A 17,881-nucleotide genomic window follows, 5' to 3' on the forward strand; every position below is an offset into this window, starting at 1 on the left:
CCATGATCAAGTGACATTCATTCCAGGGATGCAAAGATAATACAATATTCTCAAATCAATAAAAGTAATACATCACATAAACAAAAATCACATGATCATCATGATCAATAAATGCAGAAAATGCATTTGATAAGGTACAGTACCCATTTATGATAAAAACACTCATCAGAGTGGGAGTTGAGAGAGCATTCCTCAACATAATAAAAGCCACATATAAGAAACCTACAGCCAACATCACATTCAATGGGCAAAAACTAAAAGGTTTCCCACTAAGATCAGGAATAAGACAAGGATGTCTGCTTTCACCACTTCTGTTCAACATAGTATTGGAAGTTCTAGCCACAGCAATCAGACAAAAAAAAAAAAAAAAAAAAAAAAGCAATAAAAGGCATCCAAATTGGAAAGGAGGAAGTAAAACTGTCATTGTTTGCAGATGATATAATAGTACATTTTGTACACCAACAAAAAAAATCAGAAACAGACATGAAAAAAAAAATCCCTTTTGATATAGCAACAAGAAAAATAAAGTACCTGGGAATAAACCTAACCAAGGAGGTAAAAAACCTGTACTCAGAAACTACACAATCCTGAAGAAAGAAACTAAGGAAGACAGAAACAAATGGGAGCATATACTATGTTCATGGGTTGGAAGAATTAACATCATCAAAATGTCCACACTACCCAAAGCAATTTATAGATTCAATGCAATCCCTATTAAAATACCAGTGACATATTTCACAGATATAGAACAAACAGTTCAAAAATTTATATGGAACCACAAATGATCCCAAATACTTGCAGCAATTTTGAGAAAAAAGAGTAAGTAGGAAAGATCATAATTCCTGGCATAAAACTATATTACAAGGCCACTATAATCCAAACAGTCAGGCCTGGTATAAGAATAAACAAATAGATCAATGGAATAGAATAGAGAGCCCAGAAATAAAAAAACCCCATGTTTTTATGGTCAATTAATATTCAACAAAGGGGGCAGGAGCATAAAATAGAGAAAAAATAGCCTCTTCAACAAATGGTGTTGGAGATCTGGACAGCTACATGCAAAAAAATGAAATTTGACAACCAACTTACACTATACACAAAAACAAATTCAAGATGGATAAAAGACTTAAATATGTCATGACAACATAAAAGTCCCAGAGGAGAACATAGGCAGGAAAATCTCAGGTATTCCATGCAGCAGTATATTCATTGATATGTTCCCTAGAGCAAGAGGCATAAAGGACAGAAAAAGCAAATGGGACTAGATCAAAATAAAAATCTTCTCCATGGCTAAAGAAAACATCAGCAAAATGAAAAGGGAACCAACCTTATACGAAAATATATTTGCCAATGATATCTTGGACAAGGATTTGATCTCCAAAATGCATAAAGAAGTAACATGACTCCACACCAGGAAGACAAACAATCCAATTAAAAAATGGGCAAAAGACTTGAACAGACACTTCTGCAAGGAGGACACACAGAGGGCCCAGACACATATGAAAGGATGCTCAGCATCACTAGCCATCAGAGAGATGCAAATTAAAACCACAGTGAGATATTACTTCACACCAGTCAGAATGGCCATCATTAACAAATCAACAAACAATAAGTGCTGAGGAGGCTGTGGAGAGAAGGGAACCCTAGTGTGCACTGTTGGTGGGAATGCAGACTGGTGCAGCCACTGTGCAAAACAGTATAGAATTTCCTCAGAAAACTAAAAATGGAACTGCCTTTTGACCTGGCAATTCCATAGCAGGGATTATTCCCTAAGAATCCTGAAACAACAGTGCAAAAGAACCTATGCACCCCAATGTTCATAGCACCACAATTTACAATAGGCAAGTGCTGGCAGCAACCTAAGTGCCCATCAGTAAATGAGTGGATAAAAAACTACAGTGCATTTACACAGTGGAATACTATGCAGGAGAAAGAAAGAAGGAGCTCTTACCCTTAGTGACAGCATGTATTTAACTAGAGAGTATTATGCTAAGTGAAATAAGCCAGGCTGTGAAAGACAAATACCATATGATCTCACCTATACGTGGAACCTAATCGATCATAAAACAAGCAAGTAAAATAGAACCAGAGACACTGAAATACAGAACAAACTGACAGTAACCAGATGGGAGGTGGGGGATAACGGGGCAAAGAAGGGCAAGGGTCTTCAAGGAACGTGTATAAAGGACCCACGGACAAAGCCAAAGGGGTGTAGGATTGAGGATGGAAGGTTGGGGTGGCTGGGGTGGGGGACAGTGGGGGGTGGGAAAGGGAGACAACTGTACTTGAATAGCAATAAAAATAAATAAATAAATGGTGTTAGAACAATTGGATGTTTATATGTAAAAGTCACCCTCCAACTATCTCACATTATAAGTAACTCAAAAAGGAGCAAGATCTAAAAGTAAATCTAAAACTATAAAACTTCTAGAAGAAACATAGGAGAAAACCTTAATGTTCTGGAATTAGGCAAAAAGTTCTTAGATATGATACTAAAAGGTACAATACATAAAAACCGGAGAAATTAGACTTTATTAAAATGCAAAACTATTGCTTTATGAATGATACTGTTAGGGGGATATTTATACATAAAACATCCTACAAGGTGTTATTTTGGAGGGTGTATTCCTGCGATTGCTGTAACATTTCAAGCCAACTGTAAACTAATCTGGGCTTACCCGTTTGTTACCAAGACTCCAGTTGGCACCGAATCCCTGTTGAGAACTTCTGATGACCAACGATTCAAGTTTTGGGATGACTTCTTATTCGTTAAGTCGTGTACTAAAATAATACCTAAAATAATCAGAGAAAATAATGTCAATACAGTAACAATTCTTCTTCATTTCAGAATTGGCAAAGTGAGGATTAGCAAAAAATAAGCATTGAGTTGTTTATTGCACCTAGCATTCTAGTATGATTAATGATTATTTTAAAATTTCCTCTAACCACAACAAGAGACAAAGAACATCAGTACATAATACTTAAGGGAGTAGTCCAACAAGAGGATATAACTCCTGCAAACACATATGCACCCAATATAGGAGCACCACAATATATAAAGAAAATCTTGGAGGACTTTAAGAAAGCAACAGATAGCAATACTATCTTTGTAGGGGATTTTAACACCCCACTGTCAACAGTGGATAGATCTTCCAAACAAAAAATCAACAAAAATATTGCAGAATTGAAGGACATTCTAGATCCAATGGACTTAATTGATATTTATAGAACATTTTACCCCAAAGAAGCAAAATACACATTCTTCTCAAAGGCACAGGGATCATTCTCAAAGATAGACCACATGGTGGACACAAAACAAGCCTCAACAAATTCAAGAAAACTGAAATCGTATCAAGCATCTTCTTGGATCACAATGGATTGAAACTAGAAACAAACCTCAAGAAAAACACAAAAAAACAGTCAAATACATGCAGGCTAAATAACATGTTATTAAATAATGAATGGGTTAACAATGAGATGAAGGAAGAAATCAAAAAGTACTTGGAAACAAATTAAAATGAATATACAACCCCAAACCTATGGGACACAGCAAAGGTAGATTTGAGAGAGAAGTTCATAGTGATACAGGCCCACCTAAAGAAGATAGAAAAATCTCAAATAAACAATCTAACCCTGCATCTAAAAGAACTAGAGGAACAACAACAAACAAGGCCCAGCGCAAGCAGAAGGAAGGAAACAATCAAGATGAGAGCATATTAAATAACATATAGACTGAAAACACAATTCAAAGGATCAATGAATCCAGGAGCTGGTTCTTTGAAAAGATAAACAAAACTGACAAACTGTTCACCAGACTCATCAAGAAAAAAAAGAGAGAGGACCTAAATAAATAAAATCAGAAATGAAAGAGGAGAAGTAACAACTGATACCACAGAAATACAAAGGATTGTAAGAAAGTACTAAGAATAAGTATATGCCCAGAAATTGGACTACCTGGGCAAAATGGATAAATTTCCTAGAAATACACAGTCTTCAAAAACTGAATCAGGAACAAGCAGAAAAACTGAATAGATTGGTAACTAGCAAAATGAAAGAAGTAATCAAAACACTACCGGCACATAAAAGCCCCAGACCAGGTGGCTTCACAGGCGAATTTTACCAAACATTTAAAGAAAACTAACTCCTATCCGTCTCAAACTATTCCAAGCTACTCAGGAAAAGGAAGACTCCCAAACTCTTTTTACAAGGTCAGTATTATCACATTCCTCAAACCAGGTAAAGATACAGAAGAAAGAAAATTATAGCCCAATATTTCTGATGAACACAGATGCTAAAATTCTCAACAAAATACTAGCAAACCAGATCCAACAATACATTAAAAAGATCATATAACATGATCAAGTGGGATTTATTCCAAGGATGCAAAGATGGTACAATATTTGCAAATCAATAAATGTGATACTTCACAGAAACAAAATGAAAGACAAAAATCACATAATCATGTTATATGCAGAAAAAGCATTTGATAAAATCTAGCACCCAGTTATGATAAAAACACTCAGCAAAACGGGAATAGGGGGAGCATACCTCAACATAATAAAGGACACATAAGAAAAACCTACTGCCAACATCATCCTCAATGGGCAAAAACTAAAAGTGTTTCCCTTAGTATCTGGAACAAGACCAGGGTGTCCACTTTCCTCTTATTCAGCGTAGTACTTGAGGTCCTATGCAATCAGCCACAGCATTCAGACAAGAAGAAGAAATAAAAGGCATCCAAATTGGAAAGGAGGAAGTACACCCATCATTATTTGCAGACGACATGACAGTGTACACAGAAAACCATATAGGCTCCACCAAAAATTTACTCGACCTACTAAGTGAATTAGGCAAAGTAGTGGTATACAATATCAATATTCAGAAATTGATGGCATTTTTGTACACCAGTATTGAACTATCAGAAAGAGGAACTAAGAAAAAAATCCTATTGACTATAGCAAACAACAACAAAGTATCTAGGAATAAACTTAATCAAGGAGGTAAAGACCTGAACTCAGAAAACTACAGAACACTGAAGAAAGACTGAGGAAGATACAAATAAATGGAAGCATATACTCTGTTCACTGATTAGAAGAATTAACATCATCAAAATGTCCATACTACCCAAAGCAATCTATAGATTTAACACAATTCCTATTAAAATACCAATGGTATGTTTGACAGCTCTTGAACAAATACTTCAAAAATCTATATGGAAGCAAAAAGGATCCCGCATAGCCACAGTAATCTTGAGAAATAAGAACAAAGTTGGAGGGATCACAATACCTGATATCAAACTATACTACCAGGCCAGAGTAATCAAAACAGTCTGGTACAGGCATAAGAACAGACACATAGATCAGTGGAACAGAATGGAGCCCAAAATAATCCCATGTCTCTATGGTCAATTAATATTTGACAAAGGGATGATGAGAATACAATGGTGTAAAAATAGCATCTTCAATAAATGGTGTTGAGAGAACTGGACTGCTACATTCAAAAAATGAAGCTAGACCACCAACTTACATCTTACACCAGAATAAACTCAAAATGGAAAAAAGACTTAAACATAAGTTGTGATACTATGAAAGTCCTAGAGAAAAACATAGGCAGTAAAATTTCAGATATCTCACAAACCAGTATTTTTGCTGACATATCTTCAAGAGCAAGGAAAATAAAGGAAAACAATAAACAAATGGGACTATATCAAAGTAGAAAACTTCTGTACGGCTAAAAACACATCATTAAGATGAAAAGGGAACTGACTGTATGGGAGAACATATTTGCCAATGATACATTTGATAAGGGTTTAATCTCCAAAATATATAAAGAACTCATGGGACTTAACACCAGGAAGACAAAAATTCCAATTTAAAAATGGGCAAGGGACCTGAACAGACACTTCTCTACAGACGACATACAGATGGCCCATCAACATATGAAAAATACTCATTGTCACTAGCCATCAGAGGGATGCAAATTAAAACTACAATGAAATATCACCTCACACCTGTCAGAATGGCCATCATTCATAAATGAACAAACAACAAGGGCTGGCGAGGATGCGGAGAAAAGGGAACCCTAGTGCACTGCTGGTGGGAATGCAGACTGGTACAGCCACTGTGAAAAACAGTATGGAATTGCCTCAAAAAATTAAAAATGCAACTGCCCTTTGACCCAGTGATTACCCTGCTGGGAATATACCCTAAGAACCCCAAATACCAATTCAAAAGAACTTATGAACCCCTATGTTAATAGCAGCACTATTTACAATAGCCAAGTGTTGGAAACAGCCTAAGCACCCATCAGTAGATGAATGGATTAATAACTGTAGTACATGTACACAATAGAATACTACACAGCAGAAAGAAAGAAGAAGGAATTCCTACCCTTTGTGACAGCATAGATGGAACTAGAAACTATTATGTTAAGTGAAATAAGCCAGTCGGTGAAAGACAAATACTGTATGATCTCACATGTAAAAGGAATCTAATGAACAAAACAACAAGCAAAATAGAACCAGAGATATGGAAACAGGGAACAGACTGACAGCTACCAGAGGAGGGTGGGGTATAATGGTTGAAAAAAGAGTAAGGGATTAGTGAAAGAACATGTATGAATGATCCATGGACATGGACAATAGTGTGGGGCTGGATTGTTGGAGCAGGGACTGGTCTGGATGGAGGAGGGCAAAGGGGGAAAAACTGGGACAACTGTAATAGAATAAACAGAAATAAAAAAGAAGAAAAAAAATGAAGTATTCAAAATAACAAAAAAGCACACCTCTCCTTCTAACTTTGAGGTAGACATTCCCCCCCCACTAAAGGGAGGGGGCAATTAAAAAGGAATAACAGACTTCAAAAAAATAAAATTTCTGCCCTGGCTGGTATGGCTCAGTGGATTGAGTGCTGGCCTGAGAACCAAAGGGTTGCCAGTTCAATTTCCAGTCAGGGCACATGCCTGGGTTGTGGGCCAGGTTCCCAGTTGGGGGTGCATGAGAGGCAACCACACATTTTCTCTCCCTCTCTTTATCCCTCCCTTCCCTCCTCTCTAAAAATAAATAAAATCTTTAAAAACAAATAGTTATGTATCATATTATGTTAAAGAAAAATAAATGAGTAACACCGTAGGGGGAAAAAATGGGCAAAGGACCTGAACAGACACTTCTCCAAGGAGGACACACAGAGGGCACAGACACATATGAAAGGATGCTCAATATCACTAGCCATCAGAAAGATGCAAATTAAAACCACAATGAGATACTGCTTCATACGGGTGAGAATGGCCATCATTAACAAATCAACAAACAAGTGCTGGTGAGGTGGAGAAAAGGGAACCCTAGTGCACTGTTGGTGGGAATGCAGACTGGTGCAGCCACTGTGCAAAACAGTATGGAATTTCCTCAGAAAACTAAAAATGGAACTGCCTTTGACCCAGCAATTCCACTGCTGGGACTATATCCTAAAAGCCCTGAAACACCAATCCAAAAGAACCTGTGCACCCCAATGTTCATAGCAGCACAATTTATAATAGCCAAGTGCTACAAGCAACCGAAGTGCCCATCAGTAAATGAGTGGATCAAAAAACTACAGTACATTTACACAATGGAATTCTACACAGCAGAACGAAAGGAGGAGCTCCTACCCTTTGTGACAGCATGGATGGAACTGGAGAGCATTATGCTAAGTGAAATAAGCCAGGTGGTGAAAGACAAATACCATATGATCTCACCTTTAACTGCAACATAATCAACATAAGAAAAAAGAAAACAAAATATACTCAGAGACATTGAAATTAAAAACAATCTAACAATAGCAGAAGGTGGGGGGAGGGGACAGTAGGGAGAAGGTTTTCAGGAAAAACTATAAAGGACACATGGACAAAATCAAGGAGAAGGGTGGAAGCAAGGGAGGGAGGTGGGTTTGGCTGGGGTGCGGGGGAGTACAGGGGGGAAAATGCAGACAACTGTAATTGAACAACAATAAAATAATTTAAAAAATAAAATTGAATTAAAAAAAAAGAAATGAAGAAAGTACTTAGCAATTGCAATGCTTACTTAATAGTGAATGATAAATGCATACACCAGGAGGGAAGGGGTAAGATGCTAAATCTTTTGGTACATCAATCAAAGACAAGTTGAAATTATATTTCACAGTAAAAAAAGGTTTAACAAATTAACTTAAAAAAGAGTAAAAAGATAAAGAAACTCTATTGGTAAATTCTAGGTGTCAGCAGTTTAGTCTACTGACAGAGTAGGCCCTCTATTAACTGCAGTTAGTCCTCTATTACATGCCACTAGTTGGAAATCTGCTCCAGGCTTTTGAATCTCTGTAACCGGAGGAAATTTTTGCACCCCAAAAGACACTCTTAGTCATCACTTCATAATTAATTGCATAGGAATCCCTCTAAGGAGCAGATGAAAGAAATCTTTGTAACTCTGTGACATCTGGCTTAGACTGTGGGATTCCTAATAGTTCTATTGTACTTACCCAACTTACTGGTGGAATAGGACTCCCAGGGGACAGTGTTTTGAAAGCCCCATGGTTAATGTCAAGTACCGCAAATACAATTTTACTTCTTAATATTTATTTTATGACAATAATATAAATAGAAACACTTAGACAAAGCAAATATTCAATGTTCTGAATTACATGGTTAGAATCTAGAAACACAAACTGGAATGATATGCAGATTTAAATTAAGAGTTGTGAGTAATTAAATCTTTCTTAAATTAAGATGAGTCCAGCATCCCACAGCATTCCATATAGAGGATGTGTACTCCTAGCCCAGTAATAAATGGTAGAAATAAAAAACGCTTTACCATTTACAGAGTTGTAGAATACTGCTCTTGTGCTTTTCACACTGCTGGCACTGCCCACAGAGCCTCCAACATCCCATAATTCTATATAGTAGGTCTTCTCTTCTGGGGTTCCTTCTTTGTAGTCATGAACCTAAAAATATCAATCCATAAAAATAATTATTATAGCCACTTAGCAAACTGGTAAGCACCCTCATTCTAGTTTAAAGCATTGGACATTGCATATCATTATCTCAAGCTTTCTCCCTCTTATACTCCAACACTAATTATAATCTTTGACCTCACAGGACTCTATATGTATTTAATTGATCCTAACATCTTTCATAGCTTCCCCTTCTACTTCTAAACCTCCTTTCCTGACTAAGGATAAATTCCATGATTTGTCGTTTTAGTCACTGCTTTTCCCCCTCTCTCATTGTATTCACCTGATAAAATATCAACCCTAATTACATCCACCTTTTCCCTGATTTCCATGTCTACAACCCAGCTAGCTGAATGTGAAGCTCAGAAAAATACACATTCAAGCTGACTGAATTCATTTTAAACTCAAGTGTACCTTTGGATCTGTCTTTCAGTCATTTCATATAGTTCATTTCCTCTTTTTCTCTCCTAGATACGTTTCCTCTTTTTAAAATTTCCAATATCCCTTCCTTATCCTCAAACACAGCTAATTACCTTGCTTCACGACAGAAACAATCAGAAGAGGACTTCTACAACCGGTTCTTCCCATATCTGTCCACCTCCCTGCATTGGTACCTGTATAATCCACTTTCCCTCCAGCTGTGAGACATAGGCTGTCTGTGTCCCTAAAGCATTAGATCCCATCTCCTCTTTCTGGTCAAAGTGGAGCTCCTCTCATCACCGAATTTTCCCTCTCAGTTGGGTAATTTCCACCAGTGTATAAACATGACATAATTTTTCAGAAAAAAAAAAACCTTCTACTTCCTCAAGCTACTATGCCATTTATCTGTTCCATTATTTATTTGTTTGTTTTTTGTTTATTTATTTACATTGTATTGTGTTTTCTTTCTTTGTTTATATTGTATCTATTCGCCACCCAAAGTCAAGTCTCTTTCCATCACCATTTATCCCCCCTTTACCCTTTTTTTCTACCTTCCCCCACACCCTTTTCCCTCTGGTAATCACCGTACTGTTGTCTATGTCTATGAGTTTTTTTCTTTTTTGCCTAATCCATTTCATCTTTTTCATCAGCCTCCCAGAACCCTCCTGTCTGACAACTGTCAGTCTGTTTTCTGTATCTATGAGTCTGTTTCTACTTTTTGTTTTTGTTGTTGTTGTTCATTAGATTACACGTATAAATGAAATCATATGGTACTTGTCTTTCTCTGACTGGCTTATTTCACTTAGCATTATACTCTCCAGGTCCATCCATGCTGTTGCAAAAGGTAAGAATTCCTTCTTTTTTACAGCTGAGTAGTATTCCATTGTGTAAATGTACCACTGCTTTTTTATCCACTCATCTACCATGGACACTTGGGCTGCTTCCAAATCTTAGCTACTGTAAATAATACTGCAGTGAATATAGGGGTGCTTATATTCTTTCAAATTAATGATTTGGGTTTCTCTATTCCTTTTTACAGTGAAAGTCCTCCAAGGGACTTTTGAGTCTATCCTCAACTGTCTCTAATTCTTCTCCTTCCATTCTGTTTTGAACTCATTCCTGTCACACTTTTGCCCCAATCACCCTAATGAATCATTCCTTATCAGGGTCACCAATGGTTTCCACATTGCTAAATCCAATGATCAATGAACAATTTTTACCTTCCTCTACCATTTGACACAACTAATCACTCCTCTGCCTTGCAATACTGTCTTCATTTATCTTCCAGGATGCCATACTCCCCTGGTTTTCTTCCCACCTCCCAGCTAATCCTTTTCAATCTCCATATGGGTTGTCCTTATCTCTCTATTCTCTAATTGTTGGAGTGTCCTAAGATTTAGTTCTCCGATCTCTTTTCTTCTCAGTCAACACTTGCTGTCTTCGCAATTTCATCATCTTTTAATTTTAAATGTCGTTATTATGTTGATGAATTCCAAATTTTTATCCATCTTGGACCAGTTCCTTGAATTTCAGACTACCACAGCCACCACACTACAATTTGGATGTTTAATAGATACAATATAGGCCAGAAGTGATTGGCATGAAACACTGAAGTAATGAAAAGCAAGGTACTTGCAACCAAGACTACTCTACCCAGCAAGGCTCTCATTTAAAATGGAAGGCAATATTGGGTCTAAGATGTAAGACCTGAAACCATAAAAATCATAGAAGAAAATATATGCAGCAAAATTTTGGACATGCAAATAGCTATATTTTATTGGATATATCTATCTCTCCAGGCAAAAGAAACAAAATGAAAAATAAACAAATGGGACTACATCAAAATAAAAAGTTTTTGCACAGCAAAAGAAAACATCAACAAAATAAAAATGGAAAGACAATCCACAGACTTGGAAACATACTTACTGATACATCTGACAAAAGGTTAATATCCAAAATTTATAAAAAACTTACAAAATTCAACATCACAAAAAACAACCCAATTAAAAAAAAAGGGCAATGGACCTGAATAAACACCTCTCCAAATAGGACATACAGATGGTCCATAGACATATACAAAGATGCCCAATGTCACTAATCATCAGAGAAATGCAAATTAAAACCACAATGAGATATCACTTCACAACTGTCAGTATGGCTATCATCAATAAATCAACAAATAAAAAGTGCTAGTACAGATGTGGAGAACAGGGAACCTTTTTGTACTGTTGGTGGAAATGCAGATTGGTACAGCCACTGTGGAAAGCGGTAGGGAGATATTTCAAAGAATTAAAATGGATCTGCCTTCTGACACAGTGATCCCACTTCTGGTAATACATCCAAAGGAACTCAAAACACTAATTCAAAAGAACACAGTACTACTATGTTCACTGCAACATAATTTACAATTGCCAAGATATGGAAGCAGCCCAAGTGTCCATCAGTAGATGAGGAGATAAAACAACTATGGGACATTTATACAATGGAATACTGGTTGGCAGTATAAAAGAAGAAAATTTTACCCTTTGTGACAGCATGGACGGACCTGGAGAACATTATGCTAAGCGAAATAAGCCAGAGGACGACAAATACCATACGATTTCACTCATGTGGAATCTAATTAACAAACTGAACTAATAAGGAAAACAGAGGCAGATTCATAGATAGCAGGATGACAGTGAAGGGTGGGGGAGGTTAGGGGAGAGAAGGATCAAGCAAAAGGGAAAAGGACCCATAGACAGGGACAACAGTGTGGTGATTGTAGGGGTAGGGAGAGCATATAAGGGGACTAAATGGTAATGAAAAAAATACAATAAAAAATTAAAAAATATATGGCATCACAAAAAATTAAAAAAAATAAAATGGAAGAAATTGCTACGAACAATTATATGCCAAGAAATTGGACAACCTAGGTAAAATGATAAATTTCCAGAAAGATTCAATCTTCCAAAACTGAATCAGGAAGAATTAGAAAACCTGAATTGAGTGATAACAAGTAGTGATTGAAGAAGTGATCAAAAAACCCTTGGCACACAAATGCTCTGGACCAGATGACTTCACAGGCAAATTCTACCAATCATTTGAAGAACTAATACATATCCTTCTCAAACTATTCAAAAAAATTCAAAAAGAGGGAAGGTCTTCACACTCTTTTTTTATGAGGCCACTATTATACTAATTCTAAAACCAGGTGAACATACAACAAAGAAAGAAAATTATAGCCAATATCTCTGATGAACACAGATGCTAAAATCCTCAACAAAGTATTAGATAACCAGATGCAACGATACATCAAAAAGATCATACACCATGATCAAGTGGGTTTTATTCCACACATGCAAGGATGGTACAATATCCACAAATCAAAAAATGTGATACATCACATAAACAAAATAGAAGACAAAAATCACATGATCACATCAATAGATGCAGAAAAAGCATTTGATAAAATCCAACATGCATATATGATGAAAACACTCACCAAAGTTGGAATAGAGGGAACATATACCTAAATATAACAAAGGCTGAATACAAAAAAACCTACTGCCCATATCATAATTAACAAGCAAAAACTAAAAGCGTTTCCCTTAAGATCAGGAACAAGAAAGTCCGCTTTCACCACTCTTCTTCAACATAGTCCTGGAGGTCCTAGATACAGTGATCAGACAAGAAAAAAAAAAAAGGCATCTAAATTGGAAAAGAAAAAGCAAACTGTCACTGTTTGCAGACAACATGATATTAAACATGGAAACCCTATAGGCTCCACCAAAAAACTACTAGACCTAATAAATGAATTCGGTAACGTAGTGGGATATTCAGAAAGTCAATATTCAGAAATCAATGGCATCGTTATACACCAATAATGAACTATTAGAAAGAGAAACTTAGAAAACAATCTCATTCACTATTGTAACAACAACAAAAAAAGTACCAGGAATAAATTTAACAAGTAGGTAAAAGACCTGTACTCAGAAAACTATAGGACACTGAAGAAAGAAATTGAGGAAGATACAAGTAAGTAGAAGCATATACTCTGTTCATGGATTGGAAGAATTAACATCATTAAAATGTCCATACTACCCAAAGCAATCTATAGATTCAATGCAACTCCTATTAAGATACCAATGGCATATTTCACAGATATAAAACAAATGTTCCAAAAATTTATATGGAACCAAAAATGACCCCAAATAGCCTCAGCAATCTTGAGAAAGAAGAACAAAGTAGGAGGGATCACAATACCTGATATCAAACTATACTACAAGCCCACTGTAATCAAAACAGTTTGGCACTGGCATAAGAACAGACACATAGATCAATGGAACAGAATAGAGAGCCCAGAAATAAACCCATTAATTGTCTTTATGGTCAATTAATATTTGACAAAGGAGGCAAGAGCATAAAATGGAGTAAAGCCAGACTCTTCAATAAATGGTGTTGGTAGAACTGGACTGATACATGCAAAAAATTGAAACTAGACCATCATCTTACATCATACACCAGAATGAATTCAAAATAGATTAATGACTTAAATGTAAGTCGAGATAACATAAAAATCCTAGAGGGAAAACACAGGCAGATATCCCATGTAGCAATATTCTTGCCACTATATCTTCTAGGGCAAGGGAAGTAAAGGAAAAAATAAGCAAATGGGACTATATCAAATTAAAAACCTTCAGCACGGCTAAAGAAACCCTCATCAAAATGAAAAGGGAACCAACTGTATGGGAGAACATATTTGCCAATGATACATTTGACAAGGGTTTAATCACCAAAATATATAAAGAATTCATAGGATTCAACCCAGAAAGACAAACAATCCAATTAAAAAATGGGCAAAGGACTTCAATAAACACTTCTCCGAGGAGGACATGTAGATGGCCCATAGACTTATGAAAAAATGCTCAACATTACTAGCCATCAGAGGGATGCAAATTAAAACCACAATGATATATCTCCTCACACCAGTCAAAATGGCCACTGTTAACAAATCAACAAACAACAAGTGCTGGCAAGGATGTGGAGAAAAGGAAACCTGAGTTCACTGTTGGTGGAAATGCAGACTGGTGCAGCCACTTTGTAAAACAGCCTGGAGTTTCCTCAAAAAAACTAAAAATGGAACTACCTTTTGACCCAGTGATTCCACTGCTGGGAATATACCTGATGAATCCTAAAACATCAGTTTAAAAGAATTTATGCACCACCATGTTCCAGGCAGCACTATTTATGTATAATAGCCAAGATTTGGAAACAGCCAAAGTGCCCATCGGTAGGTAGATGAGTGGATAAAAAATCTGTGATTCATCTACACAATGAAATACTATGCAGCAGAAAGGAAGAAGTAGTTCCTACTTTTTTCGACAAAATGGATGAACTGGAGACTTAAGCTAAGTGAAATAATCCAGTTGGTGAAAGAAAATTACCATATGATCTCATTTATAACAGGAATCTAATGAACAATATAAACTAAATAGCAAAATAGAACCAGAGGCATAGAATCATGGAACAGACTGACAGATGTAAGTGGGGAGGGGGAAAGTGGGGACTGATTGAAGAAAGGTGAAATGATTAGTCAAAGAACATATATGAAGGACCCATTGACATGGACAATGGTGAGGGGAATGTTTATGGAAGTGGGGGTCAGGCTGGGTGGAGGGGGGTGAATGGGGAAACAGTAGGACAACTGTAATAGCATAAAAAATATTTAAAAAGAAAGAAAGAAAACATTTTAGCAGGATTTCTAAGCAAAACCATTGAAACAAAATACAAAGTGTTATAAGGAGTCAGTTACCTGTTATCAAAAACTCAATCACATTAGTGAATCTTTCTTGATCTTGTCTCCCTTCCCTCCAAGACCTAAAACCAACCAGGGAGGTTTAGGTACTCCTATTTGCTCCCATAAGATCCTGTACACGTCTATCATTTCTAACCACACTGTTTTATTTATCTGCCAATATCTCTTCTATTAGACTCTGAGCATAAGGACAGGGATCATGTATTATTCATCTTTGTGGGCCTAGAAAATAGCATAGTACCTAATACATATTAGATGTTTGGTTATGTTTGCTCAAATCAATGAATAAATTTAGATTATCTCATCCTCCAAGGTCTTATTATATTAGGTTTATTATTTTACTGAATACCATCACTTCTCAGGTACAGTTTTCAGAACTAATTAAATCAGAATAGGAACTGGATAAAACACAGACTCTTGGATCATTCCTGAAGTTTCTAGGGTAGGGCTCAAAAATCTGTATTTTTAAAGAAAGCTCCCTAGGTGATTCTGTAACATAATTAAGTTTGGCAACCACTGCTATACACCGCTTTCATCTCTAAAATTATTTCAAATGTCTAACGTTACCTCTTCTTTTTTTTTTTTTTTTTACATTACCTCTTCTAAATGACTATAATTCCTCTAAGAATAGCCACCATGTAATACAATTCCCAGGTAGCATGCCCTCTTAGCTTTGTAATGTACCAAGTCTGCTACTGAGATCTCTTTTGACTATATACAGTTCCAAGTAAGACTGACAAAATACCTTCCCTAATCAAAACTTTCATTGTTTTCCTCTAGAATTAGAAGAGAAGGTGTCCTTCTTCCTTTTCAGCTTGTTCGATTAATACTGTTTAACTTAATTCAAATGGAACAAGTCCAAAGAATGTTAAACCAGTGGCTGGTAGCTTGTAGCTATAACATTATATCACTTACACAGGTAAGAGATCGCCAAGGCAAAGCTTGATATTATCACAGGTATTGCTCTTGACACAATAAGAGGTTCCTTGGTGCTAAAGTAAGAGCCCAGAATGATGGGGTGGGGGTAATGCCAAATTATAAGCAATGGGTTTTATATTTAAATAGGTTATCAAGGATTTAATACTTAAAGTCATTACAGACTTTAGTTATACAAGGTAGGAACAGTGTCTGCTGATCATCATATGGGAAAAGGAACCATATTCCTCAATGCTGCTGTTGCCTTGGTAATTCTCATATACATACTCTTGACTTTTTATGAAAGCCAAATCAAGACTAAGTATAAAAGGTTGTGTCTCACTGGAAGTTTATTCATTGTTTCTAACTTTAAAAAAGCAAAAACAAATTTAGTAAAGACTATCATACACATCAAGAGAGAACACTGGCCACTATTGATGCTAATAAGTTTGGTTTAGTATATATGCCTGCAGAACTATTACTAAAGAGAAGCAGATCTGGCCAAGATGGAAGCGTAGGAAGATAGATACACTGGGCCTCCTCATACAACCAAAAGAAGGACAACAACAAATTTAAAAACAAAAAATAACCAGAACTGCCGGAAAATCGAACTGTATGGAAGTCTGACAACCAAGGGGTTCAAGAATAAACATTCATCCAGACTGGTAGGAGGGGTTGAGACAGGCAACTGGGTGGAGAGGACTTGTGGCAAGGTGGGGGCTGGAGGACCGGTGGTCTCACTTTTGTGTGAGGATAAACCAGGAGGAACAACTGGGGAGAGAGACAGACTGTGTAACTCAGGGTTATGGTGTGGGGAAATAAAGCCTCAAAACCTCTGACTGTAAAAACCTGTGGGGGTTGTGGCAGCAGGAGAAACTCCCAGCCTCACAGGAGAGTTCATTGGAGAGAACCACAGGGTCCTAGAACATACAAAAACCCTCGACCCGGGAATCAGCACCAGAAGGGCCTAATTTGCTGTGGATGGCTGGGGAAGTGACTGATAGCCATCCTAGAGCACAGCAAGCACTATTGTTCCCTCTCAGACCCCTCCCCAACATACACTGCCACAATGCAGCCATGTAGGTTGCCCTGCCCTGGCGAATACCTAAGGACTGCCTCTTACTACGTAATAGGCACACAGAGACAAAAAAAAAAAAAAAAAAAAAAGGCCCAAACGAAAGAACAGATCAAAGCTCCAAAAATAGAACTAAGGGATGAAGAAATATCCAACCAATCAGATGCACAGTTCAAAACACTGGTAATCAGAATGCTCACAGAATTGGTTGAGTATGGTCACAAAATACATGAAAAAGTGAAGGCTATGCAAAATGAAATAATGGAAAACGTACAGGGAATCAACAGTGAAGGGAAGGAAACTGGGAATCAAATCAACAGTTTGGAGCAGAAGAAAGAAATAAACATTCAACCAGAACAGAATGAAGAAACAAGAATTCAAAAAAATGAGGAGAGGCTTAGGAAACTCCAGGACAACTTTAAATGTTACAACATCCGAATCATAGGGGTGCCAGAAGGAGAAGAGGAATACCAAGAAATTGAAAACTTATTTGAAAACATAATGAAGAACTTCCCCAATCTAGCAAAGGAAATAGACTTTCAGGAAGTCCAGGAAGCTCAGAGAGTCCCAAAGAAGTTGGACCCAAGGAAGCACACACCAAGGCATATCATAAATACACTACTCAAGATTAAAGAGGAGAGAATCTTAAAAGCAGCAAGAGAAAAGGAGACAGTTACCTACCAAGGAGTACCCATAAGACTCTCAGCTGATTTCCCA

At 36.8% G+C, this 17,881-nt stretch overlaps 1 protein-coding gene across 3 annotated transcripts in view; it reads right to left on the reverse strand.

Annotated features, from left to right (window-relative positions):
• RABL3 (RAB, member of RAS oncogene family like 3) overlaps nucleotides 1–17,881 on the reverse strand; it is a 49,993-nt gene that overhangs the window by 12,546 nt on the left and 19,566 nt on the right. For all 3 annotated transcript variants that reach the window (XM_045186018.2, XM_024578182.3, XM_045186020.2), the window contains exons 3-4: nucleotides 8,822–8,951; nucleotides 2,679–2,793 (exon numbers count right to left, since the gene is read on the reverse strand). In XM_045186018.2, the coding sequence (XP_045041953.1) occupies nucleotides 2,679–2,793; nucleotides 8,822–8,951 (245 nt within the window). The remainder of the gene's footprint in view (nucleotides 1–2,678; nucleotides 2,794–8,821; nucleotides 8,952–17,881) is intronic.

Source organism: Desmodus rotundus, chromosome 2 (assembly GCF_022682495.2).
Source record: "Desmodus rotundus isolate HL8 chromosome 2, HLdesRot8A.1, whole genome shotgun sequence".
Classification (NCBI taxonomy): domain Eukaryota; kingdom Metazoa; phylum Chordata; class Mammalia; order Chiroptera; family Phyllostomidae; genus Desmodus; species Desmodus rotundus.